At 36.9% G+C, this 17,778-nt stretch overlaps 4 protein-coding genes across 6 annotated transcripts; all 4 read left to right on the forward strand.

The window, feature by feature from the left end:
- Window positions 1-1,160: 1,160 nt before the first annotated feature.
- LOC131946561 (uncharacterized) lies at window positions 1,161-3,838 on the forward strand. Its single transcript, XM_059307412.1, has one exon. The coding sequence runs from the start codon at window positions 1,235-1,237 to the stop codon at window positions 3,740-3,742; it is 2,508 nt and encodes an 835-aa protein (XP_059163395.1). The 5' UTR covers window positions 1,161-1,234; the 3' UTR covers window positions 3,743-3,838.
- Window positions 3,839-4,467: 629 nt separating this feature from the next.
- LOC131946467 (uncharacterized) lies at window positions 4,468-7,139 on the forward strand. Its single transcript, XM_059307237.1, has one exon. It carries the CDS (start codon window positions 4,640-4,642, stop codon window positions 7,136-7,138), a length of 2,499 nt encoding a protein of 832 aa, XP_059163220.1. The 5' UTR covers window positions 4,468-4,639; the 3' UTR covers window position 7,139.
- An 856-nt stretch (window positions 7,140-7,995) lies between these two features.
- Window positions 7,996-10,728, forward strand: LOC131946556 (uncharacterized). Its single transcript, XM_059307407.1, has one exon. It carries the CDS (start codon window positions 8,195-8,197, stop codon window positions 10,682-10,684), a length of 2,490 nt encoding a protein of 829 aa, XP_059163390.1. The 5' UTR covers window positions 7,996-8,194; the 3' UTR covers window positions 10,685-10,728.
- Window positions 10,729-12,824: 2,096 nt separating this feature from the next.
- On the forward strand, window positions 12,825-17,613 carry LOC131946476 (adenosine deaminase-like protein). Of its 3 annotated transcripts, none has more exons than XM_059307251.1 (9): window positions 12,825-12,851; window positions 13,784-13,832; window positions 14,019-14,140; window positions 14,512-14,572; window positions 14,728-15,024; window positions 15,208-15,288; window positions 15,579-15,738; window positions 15,968-16,068; window positions 16,607-17,613. In XM_059307251.1, the coding sequence occupies exons 2-9, from the start codon at window positions 13,785-13,787 to the stop codon at window positions 16,784-16,786; spliced, it is 1,050 nt and encodes a 349-aa protein (XP_059163234.1). In that variant the 5' UTR covers window positions 12,825-12,851; window position 13,784; the 3' UTR covers window positions 16,787-17,613. The 3 variants fall into 3 exon arrangements, with proteins under 3 accessions (XP_059163234.1, XP_059163235.1, XP_059163237.1); XM_059307252.1 differs by lacking the exon at window positions 12,825-12,851 and adding an exon at window positions 12,887-12,990; XM_059307254.1 differs by lacking the exon at window positions 12,825-12,851 and adding an exon at window positions 13,303-13,356.
- The last annotated feature ends 165 nt before the right edge of the window (window positions 17,614-17,778 follow it).

Consider the following 17,778-nt stretch of genomic DNA (forward strand, 5'->3'; position numbering starts at 1 on the left):
CACCTTTCAGACGTTAAGCTCCATAAACAGATAAAGTATTACAGTAGTTATATGTTTCTTGAGCTCGGCATATAAATGAATAGTTTGGTCAGCACTATGCCCAACCGCCTTTACTTTCACTAACAGAAGTTAGACACCTAGAGGTGGGTGGACTGAGGGACAACCTAAATCACGAGTTTGAGATCCAAACTCGAGACCTTTAAGCTATCAGTTAAGCTCTGTAGCACGCCACAGACGTTAGACAATTGTGCAAAACGTCTTGTCTTCTTACTTTGGCGACTCGACATGAGCTTATCTTGTCCTTTTAGGGCCAGGAATATGTACGGGTCTAAGGGTCGGTAAAAAATGTTGCCCTACATTCAATGTTATATTTATAAAATGTTGGTACCCTAGACACAATGAACATGAACTTCATTCTTCGAGTCTCTCTGTTGACAAGAATTGTCTCTGCCTTACATCAACTACCCTCTAAAGCTACTTCGATCCTCTCCAAAAAAAATAACCAAGTCAGGAAAATTTGTGACCAACTCGGCAGCTTTAGCTTAAAATTAACTGAAGATAGTTTTTAAAAAAATAGATTTCTAGATGTTCGGGCTCTAAATCTATATAAAAATAATATATATTATTCTCTTCTTGGAGACCCTAGAAAACACCAAGCTGTAAGCGCGCTCCCTACCACCCCCATCCCTACATGGTCTGGTGAGCTGTGGTTCACGCTAAATGTTTACAATCGTAGAGCCGGTTTTAGTGACGGCTATTAGGGGCAGATAATTTAGTTTGAAACGATTTTAAACTTAGGAGAGGTAACTAAGAGGAGGCTGCTTTCACGGTGGGGGGGAGGGGGTGGGGGTTATCGTCCTTAACGAGATACTGATAGTGTTTTAAAGCAAATATATTCAGTGGCAGTATTGGTACAGTCGAATCCACAAATTAAGGATTACTGAAAAGTAGAAAATAAAACAACTAAATAGCGGCGTATGATACGCCGCGGGTCGGCTCGTATAAGAATAATGTGCATAGTTTGATTAGAGCTTGGTGGGTAATGCCTAGATCTGTATCAAAATGTAGGCCCACATGTGCGAACGGAAATGGAACGGGAAGGGCCGATTTTATGAGAAAGCTACTAGATCTAGTGCGCTTTAAGGATATCGAACGCGCCGTAAAAAGTCAAAAGTTTGGATAAGCCAGCCATGAAACATCAGATAAAAATAAAATAATTTCGCAAAAAAAAAAAATGTCACTTGAATTAAAGCTTAGCGGACTTACATTTGCTGAAGCGTACAAAATTCGCAAGGAACAAGAAACTCTAGCCTCTACGTGGAAACAAAAGAAAAATACCAACGTTGTGTACTTTGAAAATTACGAAGAACTCGATCATGCTTTAAGGAATATTGTAAGTAACTTAGAAGGGAAAGAGGAAATTACTGTTCCTGATATTCGAACATTCGCCAGTAAAGTAGTGGGGTCGTTCATCCAAGCCGTGACCTCATGGATGAGTTGCAAAAAGCTGGATTTGTTACATCATCTTATTATATGGAACAAACCAAATCTGATCACGTTTGTGCTGGCTCATACATCATTCTTTCCAAAAACATACCGGCCTGCCACTAACCCGTACGCTCATCTGGCCTCGCTCATGGGGTGCCACAAGTGTCTAGCTGTCATCCTACACCATCGACCAGAAGATAATTATAAAGTGATAGACAAAAACCAACAGTTCCAACTGCCAGATTCTGTCTTGAAAAAACTATCTCTGTCCACCATCAAGCCTCTTACTGACATAAACACGGAGAAACTATTTAGGAAATTCTCTGTAAGTAAAGTCAGTCAATGCGATTTGGATATCTTAGCAACATATGAGCTAGACGATAATGAAGAACCGCTCACTGATAATAAAAAGAAGTTTCTTCCAGGAGCCCTGCCATCTGTTAGAGATAAGCCTGGTATGGTAACAAAAACTAAAATCCCCTCACCCAGTACATCTGCTGCGTCTTCACAGTCTGGTGATTCTGGTTCTCGGAAATCGTTTCCCCCGGGGAATGTCAAAAATTTGATGCATCAACGGTTAAAACTTTCAGATACTACAGGCGGGTATTTTCAACAGCGCACAGATTCCAATTTATGGATTAGTAAATGTCCAATCAGATCAATTAAAGGAGCTTCAAAATACACAGAAACCCAGCACGTCATCAACGTGAACTGGGACAGGTGGTCGTGTGCGTCAGAAGGCGTTCTTCATGGCGCAGGACTTCCGGCGTCTATAAATGTCCTACCTACAATAAATCACGCGAATTCAACATCGGTGATAAGCAGAAATAGTCATGCCAATAATATTGACACAATGCTTCATGAAACGTCAGTAGTCAAAACGAATAAGAGCAACAATAAATCAACCACTTCTGGGAATACACTGCCGACGGTACAAATGACAAATGTTGAATTTGGAGTCCGCAAATTCGCTAAGTTTAAGGACTTTCAAATAGAAAAAGCAAAAAGTTCCACACAGGAGATCCTAAACCTGTTAAATAAAACGCCATTGCATGTTGCTGCTGAGTTCAAACGCAAAGAGTGTGTCATACTACTGCTAGACTGGCTATTTCGTAAGATGAATGGTGGTAAATCCGATTCAAGTCGCTATCTGACATTGGCCTCAAGATCTCGGTGTCCAGAAGGTATAGCCACCCTCATGGCTGAAACAAAAGTAGACATAGCAGACTACAACGAGGCGGTCATAACATCTATTCGTGAACAATACCCTGAATGTCTTATTGCCCTTCTCAAAACCGCCAAGAAAGAGCGTACTGCTTTGTTTGGCGGCATGAACCTCTTTCACATCCTTTTCTCCCAAAGTTTAGTCGAAGGTTATAAATACGAAATGCTGCCTGATATGACCAGAGCTTTAATTATTTGCAAAGAAAACGTGAATTATTGCAGAATACCGCGTACTTTCCCCCTGTACACGCTCATACACTGTATGTTTCATACACCAATTGATAACCGAATTTATTATTACATTCAGTGCCTGATAATGCTACTGCAAGCAAAAGCTAACCCACAATACGATGAGCAAACCAAAGCACTCCCAGGAGCGACGAAAAACAATTTAACAGTTGCAAGAAAATGCTTCTCGTCTGCTCTTAAATGTGTCTTCGATTCCGCAATCGAATCAGTTTGCTTTGTCGAAAAACCACAATGGTGTAGGTTTCTTTTAAAAAAACTGATATCAACTATTGAACTCTACGATGCAACGAGTCGATACGTGTTGCCTGATGCTTTGTTTCAGTACTTGGAAATTGTGGCATACCGGTTGGGATTGGATGTTTCGGTAATTAGAACCTTGCTACGATATGGCGCCAACCCAGACTGTGTTCGCGACGGAAAATATCCCGTGAACGTGTACTTTGATCAGGTGTTTCCGTACTTAACTAAATTTGAAGTCATCCTGTCCTATGATCGCTACGAACAAGACACAGACGACCTGCTTTATTTATGTAAGCATATGAAACCTCGTTGTTTAACTGAGTCATTCAGGATTTTTTTAGACGATCATTTCCTGAAAGTTCCACTCCAAGCTCTGCCGATCTACCGGTATTTCTCTTGCCTGGTTAACGCCCTGCTCAGCTCTCCCAGACCCCTGCAGCAGATTGTGTCCCACGCGATATGGTTGATGGTTAACCGCAACAAGCACCGGGTTGAGAAACTCCCCGTGCCCAGCAGCCTGAAGCTTCTCATTTTACCCTAGTGTAAAATCGTACGTTCGAACTGCGCTACTGACCCTTGGACATTGAAATGAGCGAAAAATATCTCACTGGCATTCGTAGAAAATAAATACGACTTTTAGAAACAAAATTGACGAGTTTATTTTTTATTCGAAAATTTAAGTTGTAAATAATACAGTAAATTCAATATTTTTTGTTGTAATTTGGATATTTCACAATCATCATTTTGATTATTTCTGTGCCCCCTCCTCCAGTGGAGTCAAAGGATGCAAGATTACCTTTCTATGGCTTGGTAAAACAAATTGAAAGTTTGAGGGGGGGTGCTAATCGAAAGTTTGTTTCCGGACGCCGGGTAGGTCGCTACGCCTCTGTTCACCGATAAGTGATCTCTAATTTTTGTTTCGGCTTACCAACGTTGCTGGTTCCAATCAAATACCCAACTGTTATTATTAGGTAATACCCCATAAGGTGCACTATCCATTCCAATTGGCGCTTAAAAAAAACCTTTGGTCGAGATATCAAGGTTTGATATCTCGACCAAAAGGGTTTTTTTTTTGCCAACTTTTTACTAGATCTAGATCTAGAATCTACATACAAAAGCTATTTTTATACGTTTATGTTTTTAAAATCGTTCTGTGGTAAATATCAATAGTATGATTGCGCATTTTTAAAAAATAGATCAAGCACCGTTTAATACTGGTGCAATCTTTCTCTTCCAAAAAAAAAGTGTTATGGAATATTTGTGAAAGAAATCGACTGTCACACAGAGAAGCACAGAGGGCTATACATTAAATAAAAATGTCGTTTTTCCTCGACTTTTGAAATCGAAGGCGAATTGAACATTTAACGTGTCAGCCAATCGTCTGCTGTTATGTGACTGGAGCAGAACTTTTGATTCCAGAACAGTCCATATATTTGAGATGGAAGAGCCACTCAAGTTTGCAGAAGCTTACTATCTGCTTAAAAAGAAAGAAGAAAAAGAACAGTGTGGAAGGCACAAAAAGGTTGAAAGATGTGCCTACGTCAGTTCAGTGGAAGAGTTAGATCGGGTAATGAATAAATTAGTTCAAGTTCTCAACGACGATCCTTCCTCGGGGATAAAAAATGTTAAAGCTACCTTAGCAATGGTTACTGAATCGTACGCAAAACAAGTCACATTGTGGAAAGACCACAACAGTTTAAACCTTCTTCATCACTGTATACTTAACAACAAACCTGATATTATTAACTACTTGCTATCCGAAACTCATTTCTTCCCCAAATCTCACACGCCTTTTTTGAATCCATACGCTCACGTAGCTGCTTATGTCGGCCACAAGGAATGTCTTCGCGTGATTCTACAGCACCGGCCTAATGACTTCTTCAAAATTTCAAATTACAACCACTTGATCAAGCTTCCAAAGGAGAGCATGCGCCGGTTCAAAGTGAAAGAATCTGCAGTGAAAAGTAACCTCATTGAGAAAATTAAATCTCTAACGACAAGCGCAGAGAGCGAACGTTTGCAAGATTTAGCTAACGTTGAAGACATGTTGGAAGAGGAGGCACAGAAAAAAACTTGGAAAAAATCCACCCAGGTGAAGAAAGCGACCGTATCATCCCCAGGACTAAGGTCAGCAAAAATCTCCGTTCCTGAAAAGTCGCCACAAAGCAAGGAGAGTCAACCAAAACCAGTTTTACCTTTAAAAAAGCGCAGCAAAGCCTTCGAGTTTGATGATAGACCCGAATTTTCACACAAATTATTGGAAGAAAAGGAAAGGGCAGTTCGAGATCATGCAATGGTACCAAGAAGACACGAAGCAATCACGGTTTTTTGGGATGTTTTTGGGGACGAGCCCCCTGGTATCATAGGTGGGGCAGGCAAGCCTCTAGACGTCCGTTACGGGGATAAAGCCAGATTTCAACGCTCTCAAAAAGAAAATGACGGCTCGTTTAATAAATCGCGAAAAGTAAATATTCGTAATTTTAAAATTGACAAACAGCAACCACAGAGGGAGAAATCAAGCACACACGATTTGTCTAAGTCAAGAATCGGGATCAATATGCTATCAAAGCGCGTTTCGCAACCAACCCGGGAACCACAGAAACAGAAATGTTTTTTTGGATCATCCAGAATAGAAGCAGGAGTCAGAGGAAAAAAGAAGTATAAAGATTTCAGAGTTTCTTTAGAGCATCGGAATAAAACCGATATAGATGAATCTCAAAAGTTTATGAACAAGACCCCGCTTACCCTTGCCGCTGAGAAAGGGCATCTAGACTGCGTCAGGTTTATACTCGACAATGTGATATTGAAACATTCTCCAATGTTAGCTACCAAAGAACCGTTGACGTTGGCCACCAAAGCGAGAAGCCCTGAATCTATTCTGTTGCTGGTTGATAAGAAAATGTCACGCTGGGACTACCAAAGCGCTGTGCTGCTTGCGATTAGGGAGATGTACCCAGATTGTTTAACGGCGCTCTTAACTGTTAGCGGAAAAGAGAGGAACTCTTTGTTTGACGGAGCGAACCTATTCCATGTTCTGTACTCACAGAGTCTGATCTCAAACTATCGTTATGAAATGATGCCAGAAATGACCCGTGTTCTCATCAGCTGTAAAGAAAACGTGAATGCCCACAACATTCCCAGAACCTACCCTATGTACACCTTAATCACGTGCGCTTTTAATGTGTCTTCTATAAAGCAAATCTACTATTACATCGAGTGCCTCATTCTCTTACTTGAAGCTAAAGCCAACCCTCATTACAGTGAAGAAAAGGCGGAGAGAGACAGCGCTAAATATATCAGTTTATCCTTCACAAGGAAATCATACACATCTGCTATCAACTGTATTTTGGAATCTGCCAAGACTTCTTTGGATTACTTTGAAAAGCCTTTGTTGGCGAAGATGTTCATGAAGAAATTCATAACTTCAATTGAAATTCACGACAAAACAAAGAGAGCTGCTCTCAATGATGTGTTGTTTGAATACACTAAAGTTGCGTTCGCCCTAGGTTTAGACCGTACTATCTTAAAAGCGCTCCTCCGTTACGGTGCCAACCCGGACCAACGCAAAGGTGGAAAATATGCCGTCAACGTCTACTTCGATAATGTTCTACCTTATCTGACCAAATTTGAAGTGATCAACTCTTATGACCATTATTTAAAGGAACTCACAGACCTGATGTACATATGTCGGAGAATGACACACCGCTGTTTGAACGAATCTCTGAAAATATTTCTCGACGACCATTTACTGGCAACACCGATCCAAGCCTTGCCGGTCTGCCGATACTTTTCTCATCTCATTAACGAGATGGTCCGGTCACCGCGACCTCTCACACAAATAGCAGCACACGTCATTTGGCTTTGCTTAGGCAGGAATAAGAATCGAGCTAAAGCACTCTCATTGCCTGCTGAGATCCTCCATTTCATCGTTCCATGAATGTCACAAATAATAAAATAATAATTTTTTACCCATTTGTTTTCTCAATGATTTTTTTTTTCAAAACATTTAATGTCATTTAAAATAGTCGTGAATATCGATTTAAAATTATAAAGTTTTGCCAAATGCCATAAATTTATTCGATAATTTAGCTGGTCAGTAGTTTTAGTATACCGCTAATTTTGATTTTTGAAATGGATTCCTATAATTTATTTGGTTGAAATAAAATGAGCGAACTACACACACACACACACACACAAAAACTAGATATATTCGATTTTTTTTAGTCTTGGCTTATACAGGCAGGCAGCCACATCATTAATATTAATGGGCCTCTCTGCGCAGGGTCCTTAAGTATGGCTAATATATATATATATATATATATATATATATATATATATATATATATATATATATATATATATATATATATATATATATATATATATATATATATATATATATATATATATTGCGTCCGAATAAATGGTTATCGTTCAATAATCAATGGTACATTTACGTTATCATTAAAAATTACCACGCATAGTAGGGAGGCCTTACTTTTAAAAATTCAAAGTTGTGTCGTATTCCAATGGATGAAAAAGATACATAAATCCTTATAAAGTATAAGTTTAATTAAACTTTACGATGCGCTTTTATATGAGACTGAAACGTTTTTTTTATATGTAGCCTACAAAGCATTAAGACAATATGGATTAAAACGAACAGGGAGTTTTTCTAAATTACATAATATTATTACCGTTTTACGTAAATAAAACACCTTACTGAATATGTTGCACACCAATTCGCGTTTTTTAAAATGAAAAATAGCGTTCACTGATGGTGTTTAAGTGTTCACCAGTACATGTGTATGAAAATAGCGTCCATGGAATGGATATGTGCACCAACTATAACTTAGGCTGACAACATGATATTCAATCACATTCATCATGACGCAAAAATCATGTTTTATTCTAAACCATATCATTTCAAAGTTCATCTCAGTGAGTATCATCTTGAGACCTGTAGTTTAGTACCACTGTAGTATCTATTGTAATGGACGGAACAGGAAACGTTGAAGGACTAACATTCAGTCAGGCTTATTTTCTGAGAAAGAAAAGAGAAGAAAAAGAACAGTTAGGAAAAGTCAAGAAAGACGACAGACTTCCCTACATCAGCTCCGTCCATGAATTACACCGCACACTTCAAAAGACAGCCGAGAAGCTTCACGAAGATCCATCATCAAATGTTAAATCCATCAAAGCAACTTTGGCTTTGGTAACTGATTCACTGGCAATCCATGTGAGTGAGTGGAAAGATGAACACAATCTTAATCTGATTCACCATTGCATATTGAACAGTAAACACGATATTATTCATTACTTACTATCCGACACGTCGTTCTTCCCCAAATCACACATACCGTATCAGAACCCATATGCACATGTCGCTGCGTTGTTAGGAGACAAAGATTGTCTTCGAATTATCCTCCAACATCGACCAGGAGATTTTTTCAAAATTACCAACCCAAGTCAATTTATTAAACTTCCGGATGAGTATCTGCGTAGATTTAAAGTAAGAGACGGATTTATCAAAAGCAGTTTATTGGATAAGATAAAATCGTCCACGGATTCCGCTGAGCTTAATACAGAAACATTAAAATATGATTTAGAACAATTTTGGGATAGCGGATCCGATTTTAAAAAAGTTAAAGAGAAGTCGTTGAAAAGACCGGCCAAGGATGTTAATTTTAAATCAGTATCAGCGAAATCATCAACCGAAACTTCTACACGAACCTCAGATGCAACTGTGAAGATTCAGAGACCTAGCAAAACACAGCACGTTGTTAGATCGAGTGAAGAAAATCTCAGAACATTCAGAACAATTCGGGGTAAACATAGTCAGAAACCCCATTTAAACAATCCACATTTTATTAGTGTGTATTGGAACGTATTTTCACAATCCAAAGAAGGGGTCTTGAAAGGAGCCGGTGTTCCGGCAAGGCTGCAGTTCTGTCCTAGATTGAACAGTTCTGGGATGTATCTTGATAAAGCTGGCTCGTCTATCTTAAACAACAAGACAATAAAACCCAATAATATATTTGAAGGCAAACCACAGCCGCCGAAGAAAAAAGTTTCAGAAAATGAAGATTTAAGATCAGGGACAAATCTTAATGTAACACCAAGCAATACCGGCCAGAAAGTCAAAGATGCTCACAAAATGAATTCATTTAGTAGAATAGAAGTCGGTGTTCGGGGAAAAAAGAAACTGAAGGACTTTGTGTTAAAAATAGAACATCACAGTAAGCGTATTGAAGATGACGCCCAAAAGTACATGAACAAGACTCCGCTGACTCTCGCAGCTGAGAAAGGGCACATGGATTGTGTCCTTTACCTTCTGACGCACGTCATTTTAAAAACCTCTCCAATGTTAGCTACCAAAGAACCGCTGACGTTGGCCACCAAAGCGAGAAGCCCTGAATCGATTCTGTTGCTGGTTGATAAGAAAATGTCACGCTGGGACTACCAAAGCGCTGTGCTGCTTGCGATTAGGGAGATGTACCCAGATTGTTTAACAGCACTTTTATCTGTCAATGGTAAGGAGAGAAACACTTTATTCGACGGAGAGAACCTATTCCACGTTCTGTACTCACAGAGTCTGATCTCTAACTATCGTTACGAAATGTTGCCAGAAATGACCCGTGTTCTCATCAGCTGTAAAGAAAACGTAAATGCCCACAATATCAATCGAACTTTTCCTTTGTACACTCTCATAACCTGCGCGTTTAATATAACTGCAGTGAAGCAAATCTACTATTACATAGACTGCCTTGTCATGCTTCTAGAAGCTAAAGCAAATCCTCATTACTGCGAAGAAAAAGCGGAGAAAGATGGCGTCAAATGTTCTGGTTCATCCTTCACAAGAAAATCCTACTCATCCGCCATAAGCTGTATTTTGGAATGCGCGAAGACTTCGATGGGTTTTTTTGAGAAAACTTCATGGTCAAAGCAGTTCATGAAGAAATTTATAACTGCAATTGAATACCACGACCGATCTAAAAGAACGATCTTGAAAGAGGTGCTATTTGATTACACTAATGTCGCGCATTTTCTGGGCTTAGATCGCGGCATCATTAAAGCACTTTTGAGATTCGGGGCAAACCCGGACCACAAAAGAAATGGAAAATTCGCGGTCAACGTCTACTTTGATAACATCCTGCCATACTTGACCAAATTTGAGGTGATCAACTCCTACGATCATTATTTAAATGAACTTTCAGATCTGATGTACATGTGCCGTGGTATGTCGCACCAGTGCCTGCATGAAGCTCTGAAGATATTTTTAGATGATCATCTATTGGTCACACCAATCCAAGCTCTGCCAATCTGTCGATATTTCTCATACCTCATCAATGAAATGATTAAGACTCCTAGGTCCCTCGTAGAGTTAACTGCTCAGGAAATCTGGATCTATTTAGGCAGGAATAAAACTAGAGTGACTTCCCTTTCACTACCCGAAGACATATTAGCCTTGATTGTACCTTAGTGTATCGAACATCTAACTGACAAAAATAAAATAAACAACCATTACAAAACGACTTATTTTGTTTGTTAAAATAGAATTCCGTTAAGCCTACTGTATGTTACTATGGTGCGACTTTGCAAAAAGAGTTTAAGTTACTTGCCAAACCGCGAGCGTCGTCCTCAACATAAATGATCTTGAGTGAAGATCTCTTGAAATTTTATATTATATCCAACTTTCCTGCTGCAGATTATTTAATAAATCCTACACTATGGATCAGAGGATTATATATATATACATATATAATCCTAATCAAATATCATAATATAGAAATAAAAATGTACCGCCCCCCCGAACGGAATGAAATTTATATAATTTATATAGAAAATATATACTTTTAACAGTCTCCGCCCCCCCCCCCCCCCCGAAGAAAGTTTACCCCCCCCCCCCCCCGGAGAAAAAAGTCTGGAAGAAACACTGGATATTTGGTAAATTGTAACTTTTGGCTCTTCCGTCCCAAAGGGTTGTCGACCCCTGGGGTAACTATTTAAGATATTGCTATAAATATTGATTAAATATAAAAATCTTTTTTGAAAAGAACGTAGTTTACTGTTTGTTGTAAATATGTAATATTATATACTAATACTTTAAGAGTGGTAATATAGTACATTCATTAAAAACAAAAGAGTTTTCACCTAGAGATAACCTACTTTTCTTTGTAGTGTATTCCGTCCTGAATTGAAGTAATCTAACTTACGATAAACTCGACATATAGAGGCGTAGCGAAGGGAGGCCGGGTGGGGCGGCCGCCCCTGGCGCCGAAAGCTGGGGGGGGGGGCAAACCCGATAGAAGTGTATATTAAAAATTTATTCTAATCAGTCTTACTGAATTATCCACAGTCGAGGCTAAGAAAAAAAGACTGCTACATGAGATTACGGACTTACATAACTGCTTCTATGTTAAATATGTGACACGTAATAAAAAGAGAACGTGGCTGGTAAAAACGCCTCGACCATTTTAAGTTGAGGGGGGGGGGGGGCGTTATCTAAACAAAAGAATACCACAAGACTCGATAGCCCCGAACTCCAGAACTACGATACCTCATCCCCTGGGGTCATCCATAAATGACGTCACACTCGTAGGGGGGAGGGGGGTCCGTAATTTTGTGACGATGTGTGATGAGGGGGAGGGGGGGGGGGGTTCAGATGTTGCGACGTCACATTTTTGCATTATAAAAAAGCAATGTTAGAAAACGAATTTTAGACGTTATTTCGCGTTTTAGATAACTGTTTTAATAAATTGTAATAGTTTAGACAAGATTTTGGAAAAATATCGATGTTTAAAAAAAATTCAACTGCAATTTTGAGGGGGGGGGGGGGGGGGGTTGTAGGTTGAGGTGTGACGTCATTTTAGGGGGGGGTCTGACTTTTTGTGACGACGTGTGACGGAGGGGAGGGGGGGAGGTAAAAAATCGTAAAAAAAGCGTGACGTCATTTATGGATGACCCCCCCCCCCTACATTCTCATTTCTCTACTATAATCAGATTCCACTGGATCTACAACTACACAACAGCAAAATACAAAAAACGATACTTTAACTTTAACACTTCGATACTTTATATCTACAAAACCATATCAGCAACAGCCTTCCGCCGTTACTCCCAAATTTAAATGATTCATCAAAACTTACCAAACAAGTACAATACTTTGAACACCCCGTCATTACGATACTCTATACACCAGAAAAGATTTCTAATTAAAAGTCAGAGAAAACGAGACTTACATTTACTTACAAGGCATATTAAAAACCAAAATTGCACGTGTTTTGGAACGTCCCGTCATGCGCTGGAGCGATCAATTAATCGCGAATAAATAAAGACATAGATCTATATAGACCTAATTTTGAGGTGGGGGTGCAAAATTGATAGTTCTTCCTGGGCGCCGAAATAGATCGCTACCCCTTTCTATATTACCATCAAAGTTTTAAAGTATTAGGTACTTTTTAATAATTGCGATTAAACCTTTTACGCCCCCTAGGGATGGCGCCCTAGGAGACTTATAGGTAGCGCCGACCCTGCATGTAACATTAACAAATAAGAACAGCATAGGAGTCGAGTATTTAAAATACTAAACAAAATAGTGTCCCCTTAATTTTCTAGGAACTCTTTTATTTCACATCGCTACTTTGAACGTAGGCAGCTCCTTTCGATTTCACAATTCTTTATAGGCCTACAAGTTTTTTAAAGCTGTTTTATAATATAGATCTAGATCCTGATCTATTATTAACTGTATCTAGATTTATACAGAAAACAGTACACTATTGACTTATAGTATGCAGACTTAGATTCTATATTCTAAAGTCCATAGGACACTACTGGCCGGCCAGACTAGCGCTGAAGGGGGAGGGGGGGAGCTTCTTCCGAGTAGTCGCTTAAAATTTAATGTTATTAATAATATTAATGGGTAGAGAGCTGGGCTGCTAACCCGTAAGTCTCGAGTTCGAATCCGGGTTCAAGCCAGTAGACCGTCCCTGAGTCCACCCAACTACTTTGATGGGTACCTAACTCACGTTAGGGAGAGTAAAGGCGGCTGGGCATATAGATCTAGTAGATTCTAGTGCTGACCACACTATCTCTTCATATGCCGAGGTCACCGAAACAAGTGAAGTCTACTTCACTTGCCCCATAGACCGTCAGGTTTGAAAGGGAAACTTTACTAATAATATTAATGATTTATTAATCAATTATTAATTTATATTTTATTAGGTAGGCCCTATACTATACTATTACTATACTAGAATCTATATAAATATATAATCTAGTGGCCTAGGCTAAATAATAATAAAATTATTGCTTAGGTTAGGCTGAATAATTTAATAAGTTCAGGCCTAATTTTAATTTATTCAATCTATAATCTATAATATACCTAATAATAATTAATATTATCATGTAGTCTCTACCCCTACAACAACTATAAATAAATAAAATCATTAAGCTTAAATAAAATTATATTATTGTTAAGTAGGCACATATTATTAATTAATTAGATCTAAATAATATTTATACATCTAATATTAATGTAATATTAGGGCCTAATTAATAATTTTATTATATTATTTTTCAGAATGGACTCATTTAATGTGAAAGAATTTTGCCAAAAGCTACCCAAAGTGGTTAGTAGTGTGTATCATCATTACATAGGCCTAGTTAGCCAATATTGTAATGTCAAAAGATCATGATCATCTCTTTTTAGTGTAGTAGTTATTGTGATTTAAATAGTAGTTGTATATAGTTAGAAAAAAAGTTCATCGATGAGTTAAATTTTAAAATTCTCTTTCCATGTATGTTAATTTTTATAGGAACTTCATGCACATTTAAACACAAGCTACAGTGTTAAATCAATACAAGAATTGATTCAGCTCAATGGAAGTGCTGGAGAGTTAGAAGAAGTAAACATAGCTACCAATCAGGACATCGATGAGTATAACGCAATTTTTTTTTTCAGTTGTGTAAAACAAAAACTGTCATTGGTATAGGAGTCTTGCCTTCATCTGGGGTTAGTTTTACAAGAGTTGTGGTTTTCATCATTTCCAGGAAAGCACTGTCATCATTTCAAACCCCAGAAAAATATAGGGTTTAATGTTTTGTTTTCCTTAACATTTCTATATTATAATTTAGCACTGGGTGAAATTAAATGAGTATCTAATAATGGTGAGGGATACCACCACAAAAGTTTTTGGCTTGATAACTTGGTAGATGTAAAATACAACGGTGTTTAAGTTTTGTTCCTGTTAACACATTGAGGGAATATTTTAAAGTATTTTTAAAACATTTTTATTTTTACCACTCCAGAAGTTTCAAGTTTTTTACCAAAATTCAACAACTTGTCAAGACTGAAGAAGCAGTCTATTTGGTCAGTACCATTAGAAAAGTATTACCTAAGTCTTAACAATTACACAATTTTCATAAAACTACCTGCAACCTTTTCTAAAACCTCTGATACAAAACAATGTTTAGTATATCATTTTTTACTGTTTCACAAATAATTAATATACTTTTTATTTCAAGTTGACTCGCAGTGTGATAGAAGAATTTGCAGCTGATAATGTTAAGTACTTAGAGTTGAGGTCTACCCCTAAAGATATACCAGAAACTGGAATGACAAGGGAGTTGTATATGAATACTATGATAAGGGCTGTGAAGGAATGTCAAGATAAAGGATTAGACATCATAGTCAGATTGCTAGTCTCTTTTGATAGACGACATGGAATAGACATTGCAAAATTGACAGTTGAGCTGGCTGAAAAACTAATGAAGGATCATGGTGGTTTAATTAATGGAATTGATTTGAGTGGTGACCCTAAGGTATATAGAACAATTGAGTTTATATCAATTCATTATTGTTTCATAATCCTGATTTTCCTGTTTAGGCAATTAAAGTTATAGATATTGTACTTCATTTGTTTGAAAAAAAAAAGATACACTAATTTGTCAACATGTAAAGTGAACAACAAAATTTAAATGATTATGTTTTCAATTTCTGAACAGGTTGGTGATGCAACAGATTTAATTCCATATCTTATTGAAGCTGGAAAGAAAAACCTAAAGCTGGCATTACATTTAGCTGAGGTGATAATTAATTTTTATTTGAATAGAAATGTTTTTTAACTATAGAACCAGCCTTACTTGAAAATGAAGTTTTAAAATAAGAAACATTAAAGCAAAGTTAGAAATATTGCAAATTTAAGTCAAGGTCTTAATGATGTACAAATGTTGAAGTGACCATTTAAATAATTTAATTTGTTTATAAGAAAGGGTATAGAGAACATTTTATGTTAGTTAATTTTCTAAGTAAAACTCTAAAGTAACTAGTATTTTAAGTATTTTGTTTTCTTTACAACATGTACCATTCTCAATAGCTACCTTCACATGCAGAAACAAAAAATGTATTGAGTGCTCTTTGCCAAGAAGGTTCCCTTTCTTTACGCATTGGTCATGGTACTTTTTTGTACCGACACGAGGACGGATTAGGATGTGATGAAATGAGAGATTTAGTCCTTCAAAAAAAAATCCCCATAGGTATTTATTTTTTATAAGTATTTTTGGCAGATATTGAAAACAAATAAAACGTTTTATCAAGTAATAAATGTTCTTAAGTTGTATATATTACAACTGCACATCTAATTTCAAGTATCTTGGATGCTATATTAATGCATATTTTGAGGTTTTGAAAAATGTGATTTTGGTGCATTTGATCAAGTTGTCATAACACACTACTGACTAATTACTTAAATGTGTTTAATTACAGAAGCATGCATTACATCCAACTTGAAAACTAAAACAGTCAACAGCATAGAGTCACATCACTTTAAGTACTGGTTCCAGCAAGGTCATCCAATCATTCTTTGTGTGAGTTTTATTTTAACAAAAGTTTTTTACCAAGCTGAACAAATAAAAACCATCCATGTAATTTATATAGGCAGACATTATATAATATAAGTTGTATATTATATAATAAGAAATTTCAGCCTATATAATATAAGTTGATGGATTGGTCTAGCAGTAGAGAGCTGGACTGCTAACCCATAAGTCTCGAGTTCAAATCCGGGTTCAAGTCAGTAGACCGTCCCTGAGTCCACCCAACGCTGATGGGTACCTAACTAATGTTAGGGAAAGTAAAGGCGGCTGGGCATAGTGCTGACCACACTATCTCTTCATATGCCGAGGTCACAGAAACAAGTGAACTCTACTTCACTTGCCCTATAGACCGTCAGGTTTGAAAAGGGAACTTTACTTTTTACTTTTAATATAAGTTGAAATTTTAAAAATTGTTTTCTGATTTACTATTCATAAAGCATAATATTTTTACTATTTTTACAACCCTTAAGATTAATACAAATACATGTATTTAGCTTATTTTCTATTGCTTTTATTTTATTGCTCTCAGACTGACGGAAAGGGAGTGTATGACTCAACATTATCCGAGGAATACTGGAAGGCTGCTCAGGCCTTTAGTTTGAGCAGGGAACAATTGAAAGACTGTGTTCACAAAGCAATAGATTCTATATTTGCTGAAGATTCTGTCAAGGAGGTTTTAAGACAGAAATTAAATGAATTTCATATATGAACGTATCATCATATGCCTTTTATTATTTAAATTCTAGAAATGTGTTTGAGAAAAAGAAAAATATTTAAGCTCAAACTACTGAAAGTTATAGGTATTTGGAAAACATACACTTGAAAGTTTTTTGTTCATGGTGTTGTGTAATCTTGTATAAATAAGCGCATCTATTGTTCTAAAGTAAGTCAACTTGTACATGCTTATCAATGCATTAAGTTTCTAGTCAGCTTTTGTTCTAATTCAGTTTCTTGACTATTAAAATATTCATACAGCTTGGGCCCTGGTCCTTCAGTAGTGTTAGAGGATTTTGTGTAGGAAACAAAATGTTGAATTAAAGCAGAAATGAGTTTATGTGGTGTGAAATTTTGTTCATGTGTAACCAAAATGTTCTTTTGCTCAGCTTGTTGGACTCAAATATAGACAATCTACAAAGTTTTTTTTTTACATAATCTTAAAGCTGCTTTGTTAAATGTCACTGTCTTAAAAATTAACCAAAATGTAATGTTTATCAATGTTAAGTACTGTTATATTACCTTACATATTCAATATATATGTCTGAACAAAGAGTTAGTAAATTTGTATGTCATTTTATTTATATCATATTCTATACAGGGTTAAAATAAGAACATTGTTTTTTTTTAAACAAAAAATTATTTACAGAAGAGCACCAATGTCTTAGTGTTTAAAACAATGTCAAAATATCTTTCAGATATTTAAGATTCTGTGTTTAAGTTATGTATATTAAGTATGAACCTCCCATATCCCTTGAAGAAAAATGTATCGAAGAAAAAAAAAACTTAAGCATAACTGTTTTAGGTTAATTATTAAAAAAGCATTACAAAAAATATTTGTTAGTTGTTTCATGAATGATTGTTAGTCTTGTTATTAAACAAAACAGTAGTTTTTAAATTAGCCATCCAACTGCAGAAATCAGATTCATACATTAACAGCAGTGAAATCTATCACACAAAAGACTGATCTTTTCTAAGGGGTGAGTG

This window comes from Physella acuta, unplaced genomic scaffold, assembly GCF_028476545.2.
Source record: "Physella acuta isolate Inbredline_101_S28 unplaced genomic scaffold, ASM2847654v3 ptg000562l, whole genome shotgun sequence".
Classification (NCBI taxonomy): Eukaryota; Metazoa; Mollusca; class Gastropoda; family Physidae; genus Physella; species Physella acuta.

Coding starts and splice junctions, on each gene's coding strand:
- LOC131946561 (XM_059307412.1), top strand. CDS start 1,235: ATGTCACTTGAATTAAAGCTTAGCGGACTTACATTTGCTGAAGCGTAC.
- LOC131946467 (XM_059307237.1), top strand. CDS start 4,640: ATGGAAGAGCCACTCAAGTTTGCAGAAGCTTACTATCTGCTTAAAAAG.
- LOC131946556 (XM_059307407.1), top strand. CDS start 8,195: ATGGACGGAACAGGAAACGTTGAAGGACTAACATTCAGTCAGGCTTAT.
- LOC131946476 (XM_059307251.1), top strand. CDS start 13,785: ATGGACTCATTTAATGTGAAAGAATTTTGCCAAAAGCTACCCAAAGTG. Junction 13,833..14,018: donor GCCAAAAGCTACCCAAAGTG/GTTAGTAGTGTG, acceptor TAATTTTTATAG/GAACTTCATGCACATTTAAA. Junction 16,069..16,606: donor GTCATCCAATCATTCTTTGT/GTGAGTTTTATT, acceptor TATTGCTCTCAG/ACTGACGGAAAGGGAGTGTA.